Raw genomic sequence first — 22,079 nt, 5'->3', positions numbered from 1 at the left:
GGCCCAAAGAGTGTATATGGGCAACATGAATGGACTTCCTGGGTCATTTAAAAAAAGGAGGACACCAAGTTGGTGGTAGGCAGATGGGATCAATCTACGAGGAGTTGGAGGAGTACTAGGCTTGAACTCATTCAGTAAATATTATACAAAACAACGAAAGAAATTTAAAATATCTTTAAATATAAAAGATATTTAAAATATACTTATATAAACTATACTACATAAGTACATAAAAAGAATATACAATAAGGAAAGTTTAAAATATGAAATAAAATGTGAAAAGCAAGCTATGAACCTGACAAATCCAAAGTCATTGGTGACCTGTGTGATGTGGAGAAGCTTGTGGTGACCCAGGCCCTGTGGTGAAGAGTTCTGAGAAAGTGAGAGGTGAGGAATAGGGGAGTGGGGGGTGTTTTCAAATACCAATCTGAAAACCTCCAAGGAAAGCAAACAAGGACAACATAATGAGCCTAAGGTTTGTGTCTCCACTCCCTGAATTTCTATGGAGCCCTGACTCCTAAGCTGGTAGACATGGAGTGTTTAGGAAAAATTATGATTAAGAATAGGTCATGGTGGCAGGACCATTTTGGTAGGATGAGTCATGTTCCAAGAGAGGTTTCTGGCTTTCTATCATGGTTGTCAGTGGACAAAACTGCAGTTAGACATACAGAAATAGTTCCTGTGTGCTCGTGAAGAGCAGGATGACCATAGGTATGACTGTGTACTAGGTGTCCCACAAAGCTTGGAAGAAAATATTTTGAATTTTCTTTACACGAACTGATTAGTGTTTGAAGAGATGGGTATGTTTGATCTGATAACATAATGGCGTGCATGTGTGAACCATTTCTCCTAATATATAGACTATTCCTTCACTTTGTCTTTCTTTTCTATTCAGAAACTGTACAATTTTATGATATCCCAATGTTAAGTTCTGGCCTTATTTCCTGAACGCATGGAATCTATCTGGGAGTCCTTGCCCATGTCTGTATCTTGAAGTGTTCTCTTCACTTGTCCTCTGAGAGTTTCAAAAGACTGTTTCCCTTGAATAGACGGAAAGGAGTGCTATAGACGGAAATATATAGATTTGAAATGAACCTGTGATGTTTTACTTCTCCCAGAAAAATCTAAACCAAATTTGGCATAATGTCAAGATTTGAGGTGGCATCAGGGGAGTATTCACAGCTTACATAGAAGATTTAATTAGAAGTACGTTAGAAATAGAAATGAACAATATTTATACCAACTTGTCAACTCCACAACACCCCTTGCCATCTGTATTAAAAGGTAAAAGGGATAACCAAGCACAGCAGCACACATCTGTAATACAAGCACTCTGGAGGCTGAGGCCAGATAATTACAACTTGGAGGCTAATGTGGATTATCTAGTGATTTTCCGGCTACACTGACCAGCACTGTCTCAAATAACACACAAACGCTGGGCATGTTGACACATATCTGGAAACTTTGTCCTTGGAAACTGAAAGGATGCTAAACAGAAACTTCTCAGTCTTGGCTTGTAGCCAGTTCAAGACCAGCCTGGGCTACAAGGACACTGTAGAACACCCTGCCTCTAAAGCAGATGAACAGAGCCTCTTCACGCAAAACATAAGACCCTCTACTGCCGCATTGAACTCTTATGCATTTTAAGCCATGTAACCTTTAATGCTGGAATATTTAAAAATCAAAGAAGTGGAACATGGAAAGTTGTGCCTGTTCCCAATATGATGTTTGAGTACCAGAACAGCTCCAACATAACCAAAGTGCTAGTTTCTCTTAATTAAGAATGCAACTGCTGCATCCAATTCAGAAACCACAGCAATTCCACCAATTATATACAAAGTTTTATATATATATATATATATAGTTTTATACAATGTTATTTATTCTAATTCAAGGAATACTAATATAGTTTATATTAGCATGAAGACTGGGCTGTTTTTGCATTTACAGGTGAATAAATCCAAGCTGCATTTTAGGAAGCTAGTAAAAGTTTACAAGAGGCCCACAGGAAAATCAAAGACCTTGGCCAATATGAAAAGGCACGCTGGAGAGTCTGATGTAGCCAGCTGTCTGTTTTTGTATCTGTTATGACTTTGGCATACACTTTAGCCAGATGGAAAAATCAAAGAAAACATAAAGTGGGGCCCTTAAAAGATGAGGACTGGACCAGAGAAGAGCGCTTTGATTTGTGTTACATTGTTTTAAAAAATAATGGAGGGTCTATTTAAAGAGAGTACAATGTCATAAAATATGTAAATATTAAATCACTTTTTAGAGTAAAATGTTCTTCTCAAATTACCTATAGATTACATGGACTTGTTTTTATTTTATGTGACATACAATAAATAAAAAACTGAGCAAATGGATTGGATTCCTCCCGGTATCCCTATCATTCCCATTAAATCTCCTTTCCAGACCTAGCTTCCAGTTCACAATTGATGTGGAGTCCTGTAGACGAAGAGTCTCTATGAGTTGGCACATGAATTTGTCTCTTAGCTGAGACAATGCATTTTTCTTCAGTTCGTTGATTTTATTTAAGAAGATTTGCATGTACTGAATCTATATAGCTCAATTGTCTTTAAAAAAAAAACTACATAATATTCCTTAGTATGGAATATTGCTCGTATCAGCTCATTCATTTAACCATTCCACTGCTTGTGGCCCATGACAAAGCTGTTCACATTATAAACAGTTCCACTATGAGCATTCTAGTGTGCCCATCTTTGCACAGCAAAGAGAAAGCATGACAGTGCACGGCAGGATCTGGGAAGTGTAGTGCTGGTAGAGGTGGGGTGGAGGTGGTGGTGGAGGTGGTGGTGGAGGTGGTAAAGTTGGTGGAGGTGAAGGTGGTGGTGGCAGTGGTGGTGGTAGTGGTGCTGGTGCTGGTGGAGGTTGTGATGGATCTAGTGGTGTTGGAGATGCTGGTGAAGTTGGTGGAGGTAGAGGTGGTAGAGGTGATGGTGATGATGGTGGTAGAGGTGGTAGTGGAGGTGGTGGTGGAGGTGTCTTGGTAATGGTAGAGGTGGTGGTGGTAGTGAAGTTGGTGGAGGTGAAGGTGGTGGAAGTGATGGTGATAATGGTGGTGGAGGTGGTGGTTGTGGAGGTGGTGGTGGTGGTGAAGGTGGTTAAGTTGGTGGAGGTGATGGTAGAGGTGATGGTGATGGTGGTAGTGGAGGTGGTGGAGGTGATGGTGTTGAAGGTGGAGGTGGTGTCAGAAATCTATCCTTTATGTATTTGTATTTTCTTTTCTTGGCCTGCTTTAGACAACATCACATTGTACAGCATATAAGACAACCAGAAGTCCTATGCTTAGATTCTACAGAAAAATAGTGTCAGCAAAAAGGGAGAGATTAGTTCTCACCCTTGACTCTAGTCCTCTAGCTGTGTTGATAGGACTTGCTGATTCTCTGCCTTTGCAGACAGGGGATGAATGGGCATCCTACAATCCATAGTGCCCAAGTATACGAAGTATCAATGATTGGTTGAGTAATAGGAACACAGAAACTGTGCAATGCATTCCCATGCAAGTATCACTTAGGCCACAGTCATTACCTGAGGCCTCTAGGCCCAGGCTTGGGAGAGAGGAAAGGCAAAAGCCCCACGCTATTCCCTATGGCTGAGCGGGCAATATTCAACCAAGCACCATCTGTGACCCTACCAAGAGCTCTGGCACTGGGCAGTTGGTCACCATTGTGGTGAGAAAGTACAGCTTGGGGAGATGGGAGAGAAGAAGAGATAGAGTGGTTCATGGGCTGGGGAGAGAAGTGGATCTGAAGAGGTGAGCCTGGGGAAGAACCAGTTGACATGAATGGCCAGCTGGCCACCTGAGTCCAGGGAGATATGTAGGCCTGGGCTATGACCAAGGGCCAGGTTTTGATCTGGGGTTCTGGAACAACTGAGGGATACTGTGATGATGTCTGTGGCCCCTGTTGTCACTGGGAATCATGCTGATCTGGATAGCCTGCATGTCCACCAGGGGCCATAGTGACATCCTGGACTGCTGCCAAGGGCCATGTCTGGGTCCATGGTCCTGCACAGCCAGGTCTGTGTTGATGTCCTTCACCCATGTTGTCACCATGCCCATGTGGATGCCTGGGGTCTAGGATGAAACATGCTGTCTAGGATGTGACCATGTTGGTGTCTGAGGGCTGTGTTGCTGTTGGTATCAGGTTGGTTTAGGTAGCCAGGGTTGTTAACTGGAGTCATAGTATCATCAGGACCAGGGCTGCAGCCAATGGTCTGGGTCCGTGGCCCTGCAGCATTCAGGATCTGTGTTGATGCCTTTGGCTCCTGAGACCAGTGAAGACCATGCTGATGCCGGGAGTCTAGGCTGCCCTTGGCGTTGGTATCCAAGGGCCATGTTGCTATAGGGGTCATGCTAGCCCTGATTGTCTGTGTTGCCACTTGGGATCATAATGCCACCTGGGCCTCTGTTGCTGCCTTAGACCATGAATAGGTCCATGGTTCTAGCATAGCCAGGATCTATATTGATGTCTATACCATATGGTGAAACCAAAGGCCACAGAGATGCCCAGGATCTGGGTCTCAACCTGTGGCCATGAGGGTATCTGAGACCCATGCCGCTACCAGGGACATCCTGATCTGAATGGGCCCATAAAGTCATCCAAACTAGGGCTGCTGCAGAGGCCTTTGTCTGGGTACACAGCAGCCAGAGTCTAAGCTGATGTCCAGGGCTCCTATTGCCACTGAGGGCCATGTAGAGAACTGGAACCTAAAGCACGATTAATAAAAACTCAGAGAAGGAAATTGGGGTTCAACTGAAGGTCAGAAAAGCAAAACAGCCAGCCACTGGCTTTTACCTCTACCTCAGTACAAAATGCCAATCCTGCCTCCAGAAATCTCAGAATGAGACCAAGACTGAGAGCTGTCTCCTCCTGTTTTATAATCCTCTCTAGTTCTGGGATTAAGGGCGTGCACCACTATTGCCTAATTCTTATGGCAGACTAGTGTGGCTACTGGGATTAAAGGTGTGTGTCATTGCTGCCCAGTTTGTAAGACTGGCAGTGTGGCTGTTTTACTTTTCTGATCCTGTGGCAAGCTTTATTTATTAAAATACAAATGAAAAGCTACTACAGGAATCTGGTTAGCCACTTTGTACCGTATCATTGCCCAAGGATCATGTCGTGTATGGGGCCATGTTGATCTGGGTGGCTGATACTGCCATCTGGCGCCATGGAGAAGTCTAGGCAAGGGCTGCTGCCTAGAGCCATCCAGAGGTCGGGATCTGTGATGGTGTCCATGCCTCCACTTGCCACCAAGAACTCTGCGTACCTGGGGTCTAGTCAGTCACCTGGGAACATGTTGATGCCCAGGGGGCCATACTGCTGTGGGTGCCATATGACCTGAGGAGCCTGTCCTGTCCAGGGCCATGGAGATGTCCAGTCCTGAGCTGCTGCTTAGGGCCAGCTGGGTCTGTGGCTGGGTCTGTGGGATCTTATGTCCATGCTGGTGTTAACACAGGGATCACTAGAACCATGTTGTGCTGAGCCAGCCCCACCCTTTACTGGCCATGGAATGGCTGGTCCTGCCCCTCCCTGGATATTGCATCAGGTAAGCTGGCCCTACCCCTCAGGGGAGAGCTTGTTTGGCACTGGGGAAAGATGTCCCAACCCCACTTATGTAGCTCACCCTGTGACTGGGGTACAAGTGAGTTGACCTTAAGGGCATGAGAGCAGAAGATCAGACCCCTCCCCCTCTTGTCTGCCATGTGGTGGTATGGGTGAGGGAAAGATGCCCTTCCCCCCTCACCCATTATTCCCTGTAGCAGGTGAGAGCGCTGGCTCTGGGATCAGAATAAATAGTAGGAGAGCTAGCCTGACTCTCACTGCAGTACAGGAAAAAAACAACCTCTGCTTTCCTTCTGAGCAGCACACTGGAGCTGATGCTGTTGTCAGGGTTGCAGGTGAACTAGCCCTGAGGGCCAGAGAGCAGGAGAGCTGACCCCACCCAATGCCCCTTACAGCAATTGAGAAAGGGGGGCCTGTACCCTACCGGGGCTCAACCGTAGAGCTGGCCCTGGCAATATGAGTGAAAGGGGCCAAAGAGCAGGAGAACTGGCCCTGTTCCCTGCTGTAGGCTGTGTTGGGTGTGCCAGCCCATACCATGCTGGAGAGCTCACCCAGGTGGTGATAATGGAGGAAAGCTAACAAGCTGATCACCCAGCTACCACCCAGGTTCAGATCCAGGGCTATGTGCTGCCCCTCCCCAACATCCACCTCATCTATGAACTGTTGGAGCATGTAAAGGGGACGAACCTACAGATCCTAACAACAGGACCTCCATGACACAGGGCAAGAGCAGGATATCCAAGAGGAGCCTCAGTGAGAGCCTATGATTAGTGGTATAGCAGAAACCAGAGGTCTCGAACCAGACTAATGACTTGTGGGAATGAACTTGCAAGTAAAGATGAATAGACAGAAGAGTAAGTTGTGTAGGGTCTGCTCTCCTGCTGAGGTCTTCAGTGAGGGCAGGGCCAGCTACAAAGGGTGGGACTGGCTCAGCACAAAATGGTTCCAATGACTCCCTGTGCTAACAAGGGCCATAGCCATCATCACAGACCCCAGCTGTAGCAGAACCATGGAACCAGACAAGGCCCTCTGCAAGTGTTGAGGGCTGGACATCTCCAGCACCCCAGTGGCAGCACAGGTGCCCCAGATCAGTATGACCCAGCATGGTCCTCAGACACCAACATGGTTTCAAGTGGCAACCAGACCCCAGTCATCTGCATGGCCCTCAGTGACAACAGGAGCCATGAACATCAACTCAGTCCCTTACTGCTGTAGGGCCATGGATGCAGACATGGCCCAGGTGACACCATGGCCACCAGGTGACTGCTCAGGCCACTCAGGTCAGCATGGGTCCAGTGGATACTCTCAAATTGCAGCCTAGACCCCAGGCGTCTGTGTATTTGTCATATTCTCATCTCAATAGGGAACAATTTTTGTTAATTTTGTTAATTTTTGTTAATTCAGAAGACCACTCTTATATGCTTGCTTAAAATTCAATTAAAATATAAACATACTTCTTAGTATTTCGTTATGAGGCAAGACCATAACAAAAAATATACACTCCACTTGCTTATTAAGTAATATTTATTAAATTCTCCTGTTGCAAGGAGAGGGCCCCTTGTTTGTCCCGGCCGCCCTGCTAGCTTACACCCGAAATAACCACACAGAAACTGCATTAATTAAAACACTGCTTGACCATTAGCTCTAACTTCTTATTGGCTAACTCTTACATAATAGTTTAACCCATCTCCATTAATCTGTGTATCGCTATGTGGAGATTCTAACTGGCGTCCATCTCCAGTGGAGGATCCATGTCTTCTCTGACTCTGCCCTTCTTCCTCCCAGCATTCAATTCTGTTTTCTCCACCCTATCAACTAGGCCAAGGCAGTTTCTTTATTCATTAACCAATGAAATCAACACACAAACAGAAGGACCTCCTCCACCATTCTTCTGTGTATTGACCATCATTACAGTGGCTGCAAATGAAATATTGAACACAAGATCCTTGCCCTCAGGTTTCTTACATTATTTATCATGTAGCAAGTAAATAAAGAAGAATATTTTTGACTATAATGTTCTATGAACGAAATTAACCAGATCACCAAATAAAAAGTAGTTCTAGAAAGTTATTTGTAGAAAAGTAGAGCTTTCTAAATATATAATATTTGGATTGTAATTTGCAGATGGAGCCTTAATCTCCAGCTCTAGACTTATGTTGTTTAGGATGATCGCCTGTAGCCTTTGGCTAGGAAGCAGTTAAATGTGGCCAGTTTAAATGGAATGTCACACACATACATATATCCAACACTAGTGCATAAACGGAAAACCATGATTTTTATTAATATATTTTTGATCAAGTACCTGTTAAATGTATGGCATTTACATACTGGTGTAAGCATTGTTAGAATGGTGTTCTTTTCATACCCTTCCCCTCCCTCTCTCCTCCTCTTTTTCCCTTTCCCCTGTTCCTTCCTTCTTTTATGTTTTTACACAGCATCTTTTGCTATAAACTGACATATCTGCAGCCAGCGATGGTATAGCCTCAGCCAGCTGTGGTATAGCCTCAGCTAACCTCATATTCAGGATCCTCTTGCTCTAGCCCAGCAAGCATGGAGATTTTGTGTCAGCATGAACCGCTTCTGTTAAATTAATTTTTAATGTGATTACTGAAATGGTTGCAATTATATATCCAGATCATCTTATTTCTTTTTTAGCAGTTCTGCTCTGGTTTCAACCTATTTGCTACTATTAGTGTATATTTCCACCTTTTTGTTCTGATAATAGTGATTTGGTTTATATAGTAGATCTTTCCTGTCTGTTATATTTCAGTGAGATAACAATATAAAATAATTTAATGTATGATATGTATGATCAAACAGTACAACTGAGAATTATGGGGTAACAGGTGGTGGAGAAAGGTACCATATTTACTAGAGGAGTCATGTCATTAGTAACATGCCTTAGAAATATTTATAACCTAGATATACTCAGAGTTGAGGAGACAGACAGAGTGGCAGAGTTTGCTTCACAAGGTGATGATAGTATAGAACCTGTAGAAAACAACACCATCAAATTGTGAAGGTTTATTTCATTCTACATTTAGTGAAGGAAAGTCTATTGTGTTATGTAGAATTGCCACTGCTTGCCTGCTAAAATACAGTTTTATTCTGCAGATGGTGTTAGTGTCTTTAGTGTACCATATATATATATATATATATATATATATATATATATATATATATAATGATTACTAAGAATAAAAGCACACACATATATTTGCTAAGAATAAGCACACATGCACACACATATATGCATGCATGCACACACATGCACACACACATGAACACGTACACATCTGCATGTACTTGCACACACACGCATGTACACACACATGCACATACACACACATGCATGCATACACACATATATGTGATTAAAAAGAGTAATACGTACATGTACACACACGCATGTATGTGTACACACACGCTTATACATGCACGTACACGCAAACACACATGCACATACACACACACATACAGCCTCTCTGGGAGATGCTGTCAAGCTCACACCACTTTAATAATATTAAGTCAGTTCGCTGCAGAGAGCAATTGTGAACAGTGATTCTTTGGACAGTGATGTGAATCTCTTCTTGTGGATTTTGTCATGGGGAAAAGATTGATTACTAAAAACGTGACTGAGTAAGTAAATTAAAAATATATTTAGCTTGGAAGAATTTTAGGAGCCTAGAGATGATGTTTGTTATGTAAGTTGCACTAACAGTTTGCAAAGGGAAACTCTGCCCTGCCTGGTTTGAGTGTTGAGTCACATCCTGTGAATCTGAAGCAAGGGGATGGTATTTAAACATCTCTGCTTCCTCTTACTTTCATTCTAAGTCACTGCAGTTCAGAGCAGCAAGTGCTTGGTGCAAAGAGGCTGTTGCTCTCCCCTAGAGGTGAGCAGACACTCTCGCTGGTGTTCCGTGAAGGAAGCCAAGCCTGGAGATGCAGCTCTTCACAGGGTGAAAGATGCTTTGCTCACTCCTCCAGCACTATGCTAGACAGCTACAGGCTGAGAAGTGTCTGCACTTTACCGTTTGTTTGCCACAAGGTAAGTGGATGTCGGGCTCTCACTGTGTGTGGTAGCAGTAAGGGAGTGTGGCACTTTCAAAATACTGTGTCTCAGAAAATGCCTTCTCACAGGCTACGGTGTTTGGGGATCTAATGGGAGTGTTTTGAACTTAGCATATATCCCACTTATGAAAGACTCAGTTTAAGGGAACAGAGTCCTGTTGGTGGTTGGTAATGAAAAAGGAAGTGTCCTGAAAATGCTAACATTGTGCTAGCTTTATATGGCTTTAGATTATTTTTAAGAATTAATTATTTCAGGGTCTCAGGTTTAGGGTCTTTTTCCATTTTGTTATCTTATGGTTTCTATTAAAATTGCATAAAAACTGAAATTCAAATAAAATGAAGGTTTTATTCTATCCTAAATGATTGTGGTTCTATACTGAAGTGGCTGAAAAGTCGAGGTGAGATGGCAGCCACAGCCTTCTGCCCTGCCGTGTGTGGACAGCTGCTTGAGGGAGGGGCTGTGAGGGTAGGAACTTTGGGTTGAACTGTTTGTTTTAAAATGTGTGTGAGCCTCTTTAGCACAGACTGCTTTCTCAGTAACTGTGAGGCAGTCATCGTACGGGTTGTGTGCATTGAGGAGTCTGCGAAGAAAATGACTGAGAGATTTGTTTGTAAATTTTTTTAAGCTAAGAGGTTGGGATTAAATATAACAATTCTTTGCATTGATTAAAGAAATGACATCACCTGCAGAATTTAAGGGCAGATGTCTTGTATCATATAACTTCAGATGCTCATATTTTAAACCTTTAACTTCATTTGAAGATCTCTACAAATTTGTAAGATGTGAATGAATTAAGTTTTTAATGTACTAATGACAGCTGTTTTATAAATACTTTATTCCTAATTGACTCACTGTCATGCTTAGAAATGCTTCATTTCTGTTCAAATTTCTATCAACTATTAAAACTGCTAGATTCTAGCTAAAACAGGGAAATTACTTTTCACTAGAAATATATTCAATAATTCATGTTTTTGCAAAGGTCCAAGGATTAATGAACCGATGGAAGGAAAGTAGTTCTCCTTTTCTTTAGAGGAGAATTTACATTTATTTTAGCTTCCAGTCATACCAAAAGCAGTGCTCTGTATTCAAGAACAAAAACTCTATTAGAAAACAAAACCACTGAGAGAGTATTTGGGATCTTAAATATTTTTTTTTTAAAAAAAAACACATATCCTCAAAGAGTATTTTGGTGCTAGAATATACATAATATTCTTTTTTAAAAATCTAGACAAGGAGATATTCTGATTTATCAAACATTCTGTGGCACGAAGTTCAATTAAAGGGGTATAACAAAAAACACCATAATGAAACAAAAACATGTCTCCTGTACTTTGCATTGCTTCTGAATTCTCATTGTGGATTACAGTGGCCAAACAAACTCTTAGTCTCAATGGGAACTCAAGCCGATGCAATGTTATCAAATTTAGAGTTTTCAGTAGTGCTGAAACTCTTTCCAGCAGTGCTGAACAATTTATGTCATTGCCTGATGTGGCCACTGAGGTATCTTGTCTCAAATAAGGTTTGAGAGTTTCCCATTTTTCAGTCCTCACAATTGCTTAGATGAAGAAATGGGCGAAAGGATATGACAGCTAAAATGAGCCTTAAAGAATAGCTTTGGGCATGATGAAACACATCTCTGCAATAAACTATTAGTTCATTTGCATAGAATTTTCAGACCTAAATACCTAGTTCATGGGATTTTGGGGATTTTTGCAAAGATGCAGTAAAATCACACTTAGTGTTGCGTTTTATTGACAGTACCATGTTAGATACATTTCTGAGGGCTTGTTTCAGTGTTTTATGAAGTAGAAGAGTTTGAGAAATCAAAGATATATATATATTAATTATATATATATATTAAATATATATATATTAAAATATATTTAGGACTAAATATATTTATTTTTAGGAATGAGGGTCTTATTTCTTTTCCATTTGTAAATTATTTTTTTCTTGTTAATGTTCAAATTATATAAAATGTTTTGCAAATTTCACCCCACCCCAAAGTCCCTAATTTTAAGTTTGAGTGGATTTTTAAATTTCAAACAGCACAAGGAAACTCCTTCTCAATAAAATATGTGCTTATTGAGCGGCAGTCAAGAGTTTTCAGCCTGAAATCCACTCAGGCTTTGTCTCCTCTGGAAGCTCCTTCATTGGATGCAGTGCCTATTCTCTGTCTCTTATTCATTTCTCTTAATAAGACCTGAAGAAGTTCTTAATAAAGAACAAAGCATAAGAAAAAATTTATAGCATAATCATTCTGATTCCTGAAAATTATGTCCTTATAAATATCTCATTAGATCCGACTGTCTCTAATGAACCCGTCGGGTGACAAAGGCATCCTAGCTGCTGGGAAAATGAGTAATAATTTCCTCCATTTTGCCCTGAAAATTCTGGTGAAGACCAAATAGATCTGCTTCTGACTGTCACATGTCATCATCAAAGAGTGAAATATCCAGTGCTGTGCTTGGAAGGAACTTTAGCATCTCAGATCCTCATTTCAGGAAGGGATTGCCGTTGGTGACAGTTAAGAAAGAACCTAGTTTTATCCAGTTAAGTTTCTGAGGAAAGATGTAAACCTGTGTCTGTCTGCCTGCTCGATAAACAAGAAGCCGAGGGAAACACAGGCTGTTTCCTCAGCACACAGTCCTGCTGCACCACTGCCTTTTACTGTGTATTGTTGCTTTAGAGCTACAGTCTCACATTGGAGTCCAGGATGGTCCAGGATGGTCTTGAACTTGCAGTCCTCTTACGTCAACCGGACAAGCACAGCAGCCTCTCTATGGACAGGCTTCATGAGCTGAGGTCTTAGGAGATAGGTCTGTGGGGTGGTCAGCATGACTCATAATTCCTTAGTGATGCCACAGTACAAGTATTCCGATATTTTACCCATGAAAGTAAACATGCTTTACCGATATGAATGCATGTTTTAGCTTTGAAAATGGTGGCTGACGCAGTAGGCTGTTTGCTGTATTCATTGCAAATGCTTACAAAAAGATATTTTCTCCAAAGTCTTGTCTTTAAAAATGAGACAAACAAAACTTATAAAAAATACCTATAAACTGCCAGCAATTTCTGTTAGAATTGATGCAGATAATTTATAGATCCCTGTTCTTCTTAAGGCCAGTGGCAAGAGGAAAATATGGCTTTTCATAATCATAAAGATTAGTGTCACTACTGTACCATACACAATAGATTTAAAAAGGAAATTTAGCTTTAAAAGTCTCACGAATAGAAAGAAGCTCCTTAAGAATTTTCTCTAAAGGTCGTTTCACATTCCTAAGAATTTAAAACGTAATCACCATTTCTCTACAAAAAAACTGTAGGCTAATAAAATACATGAGCTATCTTCATAAACTGACCTGAACTTGGTAGCTTCAGTAGATGAATGAAATTGATCACAATACTTTCATATGAATAAATCCTAGTACTGCTTTGTGACCAAGTATACGTTTGCGCATTGCTTTTAAAATGCTATCGAGCTAGGAGCTAAAGGAAAGCAAATGCCGTGAGGATCTTGGTTTTGCTGCTTGGAGTGGAAGAATACAGAAAGGAGTCTTTACTTTTTTGTGATATTGACACCCTCTTATTTTTGTGGACATCAGTGAAGTTCTTATACTTTTAAAATTTATTTTTCTCAATGCTAGATTCCATATTGACTTAGGTGTTTAACAAATATCGATTAGTGATCTAGTGAACATCAAGGTTAGTGAAGCACTTTGATACTAAGAGAAGGGTCTAAGACATGTTTGTTGCAGGTGCCAAACTTAGTATGGAATGCCCATTTTACACAGCCCAGGAGCTGCCCTGCTGAGCTGTAATCCCATCTTAATTTAATAGCGACACACAAATTACACGTCGGTGTCTCTTTGTGTGGTCAGGACAACAGTGGAGTGGCATTAATAATTTTTATTCATGTAATTTACAGAGAACTAAATATAACAACCATGCTCTAAATCCTTTGATTTACCAGTGTTTTTCCTGAAGGGGATGATGATGATGAAGAAGAAGATGATGATGATGATGATGATGATAGCAGATTTTTACTGATTGTCCAGTATTTTCACAGCAACCGTATAATCTTGGGCACTGCTATCATTTTGTTCCCCTTTCATAGAGAGGAAAGGTGAAGTGTATGAAAATCAAGTCACATGTATCTAACATTATATAAAGCCTTGCAGGATGATCAGAACTAAATCTGGGTAGTCGGGATTCAGAACCAAGATGCTTCCCTACATTCTGCGCTGCTTCCAGCTCAACTGACTTCATCTCATTAATTTGAACTGAGGGCTAGAAAATAATGTAGCGATGAAAAGGAAATAAATTGCGTTAGTACAGCTAACCATTTTGAGGACTTGCATTTTTCACTCTCAGTGACATAGGCAGAGATCGGCTGAAGTTTTATGGGAAGTCATGTAAGATGTAGTTAGTATTCGTGCGAATGTGCTAGGAGCTAGTGAAGGTACCAGTTCTTCTCAGTGACCATCGTCTGGTGATACAGAAATTGTTTTCAACAGTGTTAAAAGTTGAAGTTCCCTGGTAAGTTTGAGGGAGTTCTTTGCTTTGAGGGAAAATCCTCCTGTTGTCTACATTTGCTTCTGTACTCCCGATCATTTCAGAGTATGGGAGAATGGAACCAATTGCCAAGAACCATTTTACAGCTATGTCATTTTATCTGCATGGCACAGAGACTGCAGATTATGGGGGAAAGCCTTGGACAGGTCCTACCAACAACAAATGTGAAGAATGATATTAAAACTCGTTTTCAGTGAGGGGCAGAAATATATTTGCTTCCAAATCTAAGAGTGGAAGCCCTCCCTGCTCACAGACATCTCACTAGAGAACTCAAGACATGAGGTCTCAGAATCAAGACTGGTTTGGCACGACAGTATACTTTCCAAAATGAGGGTGGTGACAAGGGGCTTGAGCTAGGAGATGTGCAGGTTTCAGAGAGTATAGTAGGAGCATTATTGTTTGAAGTTTTCCAAAGGTGGGGAAAACAGAAAAATTTTCTGTAAAAATGTTTGACCAAGCACAACTAAATAAGTTCAAGCTGTAGACAATGGAGATAGCTCTATTGGGAAAATTGCATATTTGGCCTTGAACCAAGCAATCATTATAAACAAGAAGAAATGAAAAGCATCTCAATCAGCACATAATCATTGGATGGGTTTTCTTGGTTACTTTGGGAAGACATTCCCTTCCTTGGTGTGCAAGTACTTTATGATATGGAAATGCACTTGATTCCTTGGCTTATTGTTTTCTGGAAATAATTTCTCTAGCTTAGAAACAGCGTGTTCCTTGCATTGAACAAAATCCTACTGTTTATACATACCACATTTTCATGATCCATTTGTCTGATGATGGAAATCCAGGCCAATTCTATTTCTTAACTGTTATGACTATTGAGACAATCAATAGGATTATGCAGATCCCTTTTTGTGGTACAAGACATAGGTTTAGGATCATGTACCCAGCATGCTGGTAAGACCTGGATTTAGGAGCAGTGCCCTAGTGTGGTAATAGCTGAGTCATAAGGTCTTATCTATCTTTAGATTTTTCAGAATCCTCCACACTGATTTCCTAGTGGGTCCATCAATTTACAGTCCCTCAAGTAGTGAATGATTCTTCCTCTTTGGCCACACCCTCATCAGCATTTACTGTTTGCTTTCTTGGGGTTAGTTATTCTGATTAGGAAAGAGATTTAGAATCTCAAAGTGATTTTAATTTGAATTTCTCTGATGGCTAAAGATGCTGAACATGTTTAAAAATATTTGCTGGCTATTTGTGTTTCTTTGAAGACTAGCCTGTTCATGTAATTAGTACACTTATTAACTGAAAGAATTGTGTGTGTGTGGGGGGGTGTTTAACTCTTGAAATTCTTGTATATGTTCTATATATTTTGGATGGAACTGGAAATTACAATGTTAAACAATTAACAAATTTAAGAAGACCGATATGATTTGTCATATGCAGATCTTAGAGTCTTACTTTTTATGTACGTGTGGATATGAATATAGGCAATAGGTCATGAGACTCGAAAGGGGACCATGAGAGAGGAAAGGAGGTCTACAGGAGGGGAATGGTAGAATAAAAACAAGAATTTGATTGCATAGAGGCAGAACAGAGGCTCCCGAGGAGGCAGGGACCTGCAGAAATGGAGCAGCAGAGGCAGCAGAAGCTGGAGGAAACAAAGAAGAGAATGCCACAGCGAAGCATTATTCTATGGAGTAATTTTAAAAACCTAATAAAAACAAAATGAAGAACAAGAAGAAAAGAAAAGAGGAGAAGGAGAAGAAGAGAAGAGAGGAGAGGAGAGGAGAGGAGAGGAGAGGGAGGGGAGGGGAGGGGAGGGGAGGAGAGGAGAGGAGAGGAGAGGAGAGGAGAGGAGAGGAGAGGAGAGGAGAGGAGAGGAGAAGAGAAGAGAAGAGAAGAGAAGAGAAGAGAAGAGAAGAAAGGAAAAGGGAGGACTCTGAGTGGCAGCACCTTCCTGGCTCCCAGGAAACCTGGCTTTACTTAGTTGCTTGGTTCCACATCGCTCATCTCCTAACCTCTCTCAAAATTCCCAAAATTTGGATTTATTTTAAGATAAAATTCCTTGTTTCTTCTTTTCATGTCATGTTTGCCTGACTGTATTTATTATTTTTGCGCATTTTGGTCAAAGTTTATGAGAGATTACTATCTTGACTGAGGTTTTATGAACACAAAATTGGAAACATAAATATCAGTCATGATGGCACATGCCTACAATAACACATAAACAGCAGTCATGACAGCACATGCCTGTAATAACAGCACCCAGTAGGTGGGAGAAGAAGGGTAAGTTCAAGCCCACTTTGGCTAATTGTGAATTCAAGGCCACCCTAGGCAACATGAGACCATGTTCCAAATTTTTTTAAAAAAATGAATAAAAATAAAAAGAAGAAAAAGAAAAAGATGGTCATTGAGGAAAAAGAAAGGAAAAACCAAAATCTAAGTATCAGTTTCATTGAAAAATAACCCAAAAGGAAAAGTGGTTCCATATATTGAACAAGCCATAAAATTTCCATAATCTTTTATTTACCTAAATAGTGAACAATGCACATTCACAGAAATTTGAATTAAAAAAATTAAAGTGCCTTGGAGAAAAACTAGCCATGGTTTCTTGGTTTGCAAGTTGAAATGATTTTGCTACAGGGCAATCAAATGTCATTCCCAAAGCTATGAAGCCAGCTCCCCAGAGCATCAACAGGTTCTTATCTGAGCCTCTGTGATCCTGGTAATCTATCAGTCACCAAGAAAGCATCATTTAATTTAGCATTCAAGTGGCACCCTGGAGTTTCACTTTGTACTAAAATGTTAATTGTCCACAGCTTGAAGCAACTTTCCTTTAACCAATAAATAATTATTTTGTGCTTTTTTTGGTGGGAAAGAATATATTTTTTTAAATTCTTCTTTTATTTTATCTGTATAAGTGTTTGTATTTGCACCCCGCGTGCACATGGCTAGTGTCTGCAGATTCCAGATGAGGATACCAGATCCCCCAAAACTAGAGCTGCTAGGCTTGTGAGCTGGAATATGAGCTCTGGGAACAGAACCTGGGTCCTCTGCAAGAGCAACAAATGAACCATTTCTCCAGGCCTAGGAACAACATCGCTTAAGTTCAGGTTCTACATATAAACACTTTCTCATGCCTGAATTTACACTATTGGTTTATTCTCTTAGCGCTCTGTATACATTTTCCATAAAAGGCTCATATTTAATTAATCTCTTATACTCGAGACTTGTTACATTTTCTCACCTCTTCCAGTTCTTCATATCCTAAAAACAAATGTGCATTCAAACCTACAGAAAAATTCATAAATGCCAAAGTCATATTAGTAAAAAATATACACATCCCTTCAAGTCACCTAAACAAACCAACGGCAGCGATGGCTAAGCGATGCCCTGTAATACTCAACAGTACTTATTGAGAAAGTGGAAAAGCTTTAGCAGCCCCCAGCAACTGATGTCTCTCTTGTGATTCTGTCATGAGACTGAAGGCCCCTTCCTGGCTGCAGCACCTCAAGGAACAAGGTCCTCTACCACTCTGGATTGACCGCGCCAAGCTGTTCCATTTAGGGCAATTTTTCAACTTCCATGGTGTGGCACATTGCCCAGTCTTGTTCATCCTTCATGCTCAGACCTGTGCCTCAGAGATTCTGATTCATAGAGCTATAGATGCAGCTCAAGTACTACAAGCTGCATCTTTATACAGTAATTGCTCAGCCATCTTTTCATGAGCGACTTATCAGAACCAAGGGATCTGGTAAAGGTTAAACCAAAAGATAAGGCTTTTTGGCGTTATGTTTTGTGAATAAGTAGCTGTCCTTTGCTATAGATTTTCACTGTAGCTTCCTTTTCTGTCACATATTTGGGTATTAGTTCCCACGGTTTTCCCACTGCCAGGCCTTTGTTCCTCTCACCCACGTAAGGCAGAGATCTGCCTTTCTGCAATAATCTTTATCAATAGGTATTTAGTGGGTTTAGCGTACAGGCAAAGAACATTCCATTGAAGACATTCACAGATCTCCAAGGACATAGAATTACTACCTCCCCAAGCTGCTGCTTCCTCAACACCCACCATCAGAATGGCTGATAACAGCATATTTCTGGGCTGATAATTTAGAAGCCTGGGTCTCTTTTTTGCTTATAGCAGTAAGTCTAAATCCAGACCTGAGCCTATAGAAACTGCAACCTGTGGTATATGTGCTACCTGATCAAGAGCCATCAGCTTCTTCCAGACTGTTTACATAGGTTGCCTAGTTACCTGGTAATCCTCTATGTAAACTGGGAGAAAAGAAGTGGTGCACTGATTTAAACAATCTGTGCCCTCTTCAAAATTTTACTGAAAATAAACTGTTTAGCTCTTACTAACCACCTAAAAATGCAGTGTAGCACACTAGCCTTCCCTAAGAATCCCCTGATGCTTTAACTCCTTTCTTAACTAATTATCTCCATTAAGGAATTCACTGGACATGCACTAGTCACTCCCATGGATCTGTGTGTGTGTGTGTGTGTGCGAGAGAGAGAGAGAGAGAGAGAGAGAGAGAGAGAGAGAGAGAGAGAGAGAGAGAGAGAAAGAGAAAGAGAGAGAGAACTTTTATCTGAATTTTTATGGAGCAAAAGAATTCTGGCCCTGTGGACTTCAAGGGCTGTGGAATTGCTGGTTTTAAGGATATATGACTGGAAACATTTGTAATGTGTAGAATGATAAAGAACTAAGAATAATGAGAAATGATCGATTGACAAGAGAAGAATAAGGATAGACAGAATCTGTTGTGTGTAGACGTCTGTCTTTATTCTCAGATCTTTAGCCCCCCTTTAGCTTTTCATGACATCTTTAACTAAACCCTGAAAGGGAGTCTTAAAAGCTAAAATTTTTAAGGCTTTCTAAACTCAAGGATGCAAGCTTTCAGAAAAGCACCCAGACAATCATAGCATACTCCAAAGTGAGAACACTTTGTTATCCAATGGCACAGCTCCTAGCACTGACATCTCCTTTACTTGGGAAAACCATCTGAGGAAGATGTGAGTAGAGAAAGATCTCTACAAGTCGCCTCAGTCAGTACACTGCACTGATTGCAGTAGGTGCCCTGCTCAGGCACTGTCCCACTGTGTGCATATGGCTGGGGTGGGGTGGGGGTGAGGGAGGGAGTGGGTAGGGCAGACAGAACAGTAAGTGCAATATGCAGCCTTGCCTGCATGGCCTGAGTCTCAGAGAATAAAAGTTGAGCCTTAGGTTCAGATGAAGTGAAAAGAAACGGGTGAGGAAATGGGTTCTCTTGACAGGAATAACTCTGTCTGGTACCCCAATGTGAGAAAACGGGATCAATTGACCAGGAATAGCTCTGACAGATACCCAGATGTGAGGAAATGGGTTTTGTTGACTGGGAATAGCTCTGTTGGGTACCCTGATATGAGGAAACGGGTTCTATCGACCTAGAATAGCTCTGTTGGGTACTCAGATGTGAGAATGGTTTTTCCTCTGCCCAAGGTTGAGAGAAACTTAAGATGGCCTTTATGAAAATGAAGAGGATCAGCTGTAGAAGGATCTGGGGCTGCTGGGAAAAGTCTGTAAAGTAACCATTAGTGGTGGGAATATAGACGAGGACAGCCGTTTAGCCTGGTATGAGTACAAACCACATTCACACACAGAAGACATATCTGGGGATGTAACTACTTGACAGAATACTTGCTTAGCATGGGTAAGGCCCTGGGCTTGCCCTCCAGCATTACAGAAAAAAGTAAGTGGAAAAGATGAAGAAAGGAAATCTCCAGTCTCCAAGTTTAGACAGGCTCTGTGACCTTGAGAACTTCAGTCTTCTCCCCCTAAAATGAGAGTGTGAATCCTTTCTGTAAAACTAAGAGCAGAAGGTGCCATCAATATCCATGCTCAACCCTTTGCCATGGTCAAAATTCAAGCACACCCTCCTCTAGTGGTCTAGGGCCATCCATTCATGCTAGACAGTCAGGGGAAAAGCAAAAGCTTGCACTGCAGGGAAATCTGACAAGCAAATAGCAGAGTGATTTGTTGGAATCTTGCTTACAAGATCCTGTTTGTATTTCCTCGGTCTCTACAACTGTTTCCGAGTGTTTATCCAGCTAGGGTTAGCGGGGAGGATTTGGTATGCTATAGAACTGGCAGGATGCTGCTTGTCCCTGCTTTTGCAAGGAAGCAGTAGCAGCTCGGGTGGTTTAATCCAGAAGGAAGGGATGGCGTCCATTGGCTCCTCCAGAGCCAAAGCTAGGTATGTTTGTCATCAGTTTGCCAAGTGATCCACCAACACACACACGTGCGCACACGGACACACACACATGCACACACACACACACATGCACGTGCACACACGCACGCACACACATGCATGCATGCGCACACACAGACAGACAGAGACAGAGAAGCAGGGAGAGTGAAGTCTAATGAATAACCACACATTAGAGTCTGAGAATTCTAATATTTAAAACATCTACTTAGCAACTAACCTCTTTTACTCTAAAAGGAAACTTATTTTTCTCCTGGATTTATTGACATTTCTCTAGCTTTATAATGTGTGGATTATGGAAAAGGGTACAAAGAGAATGACTTTCATATGCACATATGTTTACCTTATCAGTTTCTCAGAAACCCAGCAGAGGAACACAATACATAACTCACCCCTGTGATTGCCAGATTATAATAAATCTCTAGTCAGCATTTTAGGCTGTTTAAGAAAGCCTCATTTGTGTGATGACAATGTCATTTTGTCATTTTGGCTTTTAGCAGTACTAGTCTGCATTGGCCATATTCCCGGAGGGCATAGCTCTCATTCCCACCCCCCTTCCTCCCCACAGGGCATTTGCTCACAGACACACCCCTTCCCCAAGTCCCCCTCCTTCCCCACACCCTGCATTCAAGGGTACAGAAATGTTTACTGGAGAGCTTGTGTGCTGGAACACACGGGCCACAGGGAGGGCCAGAATGGACAGTGTACACCCGTAAACCACAGGCTAGTAAAGGACAGTCTGGTGTGACAGAGAAACTAAGCCCCCAGAGGAGTATGCTCCAAGAAAGCAGTTTTTAAGCTGAGACCAGAAATATTTAGATTTCCCCATTATTTGGAAATTAGTAAAAAGTAGAGAAAATGATTATGATATATTTAGCACAGTGCCTGGCACAAAAGGTACATTCGCCGAGGTTGGTTAGCACCTGCGAGAGTCCAGCAGGTAAGCAGTGGGCGCTGCCTCAAGCTTTGGGAGGTAGGCTCAGTGCAGGTTGGCTGAGGATCATCATGGCTCCCACCTTTCCAGTCAGCGCTCACCGAGGGTGCTCTGTGCATAGATTCCTGCTTCATTCAGGGTTTCTCTGCGGAGATGCACACTTTTCCCTCTTCTCTTGTGTTCTGCCCCTTACGTTTGACTCTGGTCCCTTGCTTTCACTTGGTGTGTGTAGATTCATCTGGAATTCCAACCCCTGAAATATCTCTTGCACGTGACGTTATTATCTCTCCAGCGGAGGGTCAGACTCTGGTCCCTTCCCCAGCATCTTAACCAGTCAGGCCTTACCCGTGCAGTCCTCAACTAGGACCAGGATGAGTTTTATCTGATCCTAAGGCTGTGAACTTCCTACTTCTTTATTTTCTCCCCCTACCTCACACACTTTGGTTTTATTTGATCGTTTGTTTGCTTGCTTGTTTTTGTTTGTTCATTTAGAGATACAGTCTTGCTATATAGTCTGGAACGGCTTAGGATCTGCTCTCCTGTACAAGCCCGGTCCTCGGAAAGCCAGTGGCGAGTGCCGGGATGGCAGGCATCCATCACCACATCCATTTTTGTGATTCCTACTTGTGTGCTCACTCTCAGGGGACAGAATTAATGCCCAGTGATTCCCAAAACCGCACTCCAGGTCTGCCTCCTTAGCC

General features: G+C 41.7%; 1 protein-coding gene across 4 annotated transcripts in view; it reads left to right on the top strand.

Moving 5' to 3' along the window:
* Positions 1-22,079, top strand: part of Mctp1 (multiple C2 and transmembrane domain containing 1) — a 600,147-nt gene that overhangs the window by 219,796 nt on the left and 358,272 nt on the right. Inside the window, exon 1 of one of the 4 annotated variants that reach the window (XM_057789475.1) lies at positions 9,442-9,636. The exons of the other annotated variants lie outside the window; for them this stretch is intronic. Within the exon in view, the coding sequence (XP_057645458.1) occupies positions 9,580-9,636 (57 nt within the window). The 5' untranslated portion in view covers positions 9,442-9,579. Of the gene's footprint in view, positions 1-9,441; positions 9,637-22,079 lie in introns of those variants that run through there. 4 annotated transcript variants of the gene reach the window in all.

The sequence above is a fragment of the Chionomys nivalis genome, chromosome 15 (genome assembly GCF_950005125.1).
Source record: "Chionomys nivalis chromosome 15, mChiNiv1.1, whole genome shotgun sequence".
NCBI lineage: Eukaryota > Metazoa > Chordata > Mammalia > Rodentia > Cricetidae > Chionomys > Chionomys nivalis.
The sequence above is the reverse complement of the archived record's forward strand: the minus strand, read 5'-3'. Positions and strand labels throughout refer to the sequence as shown.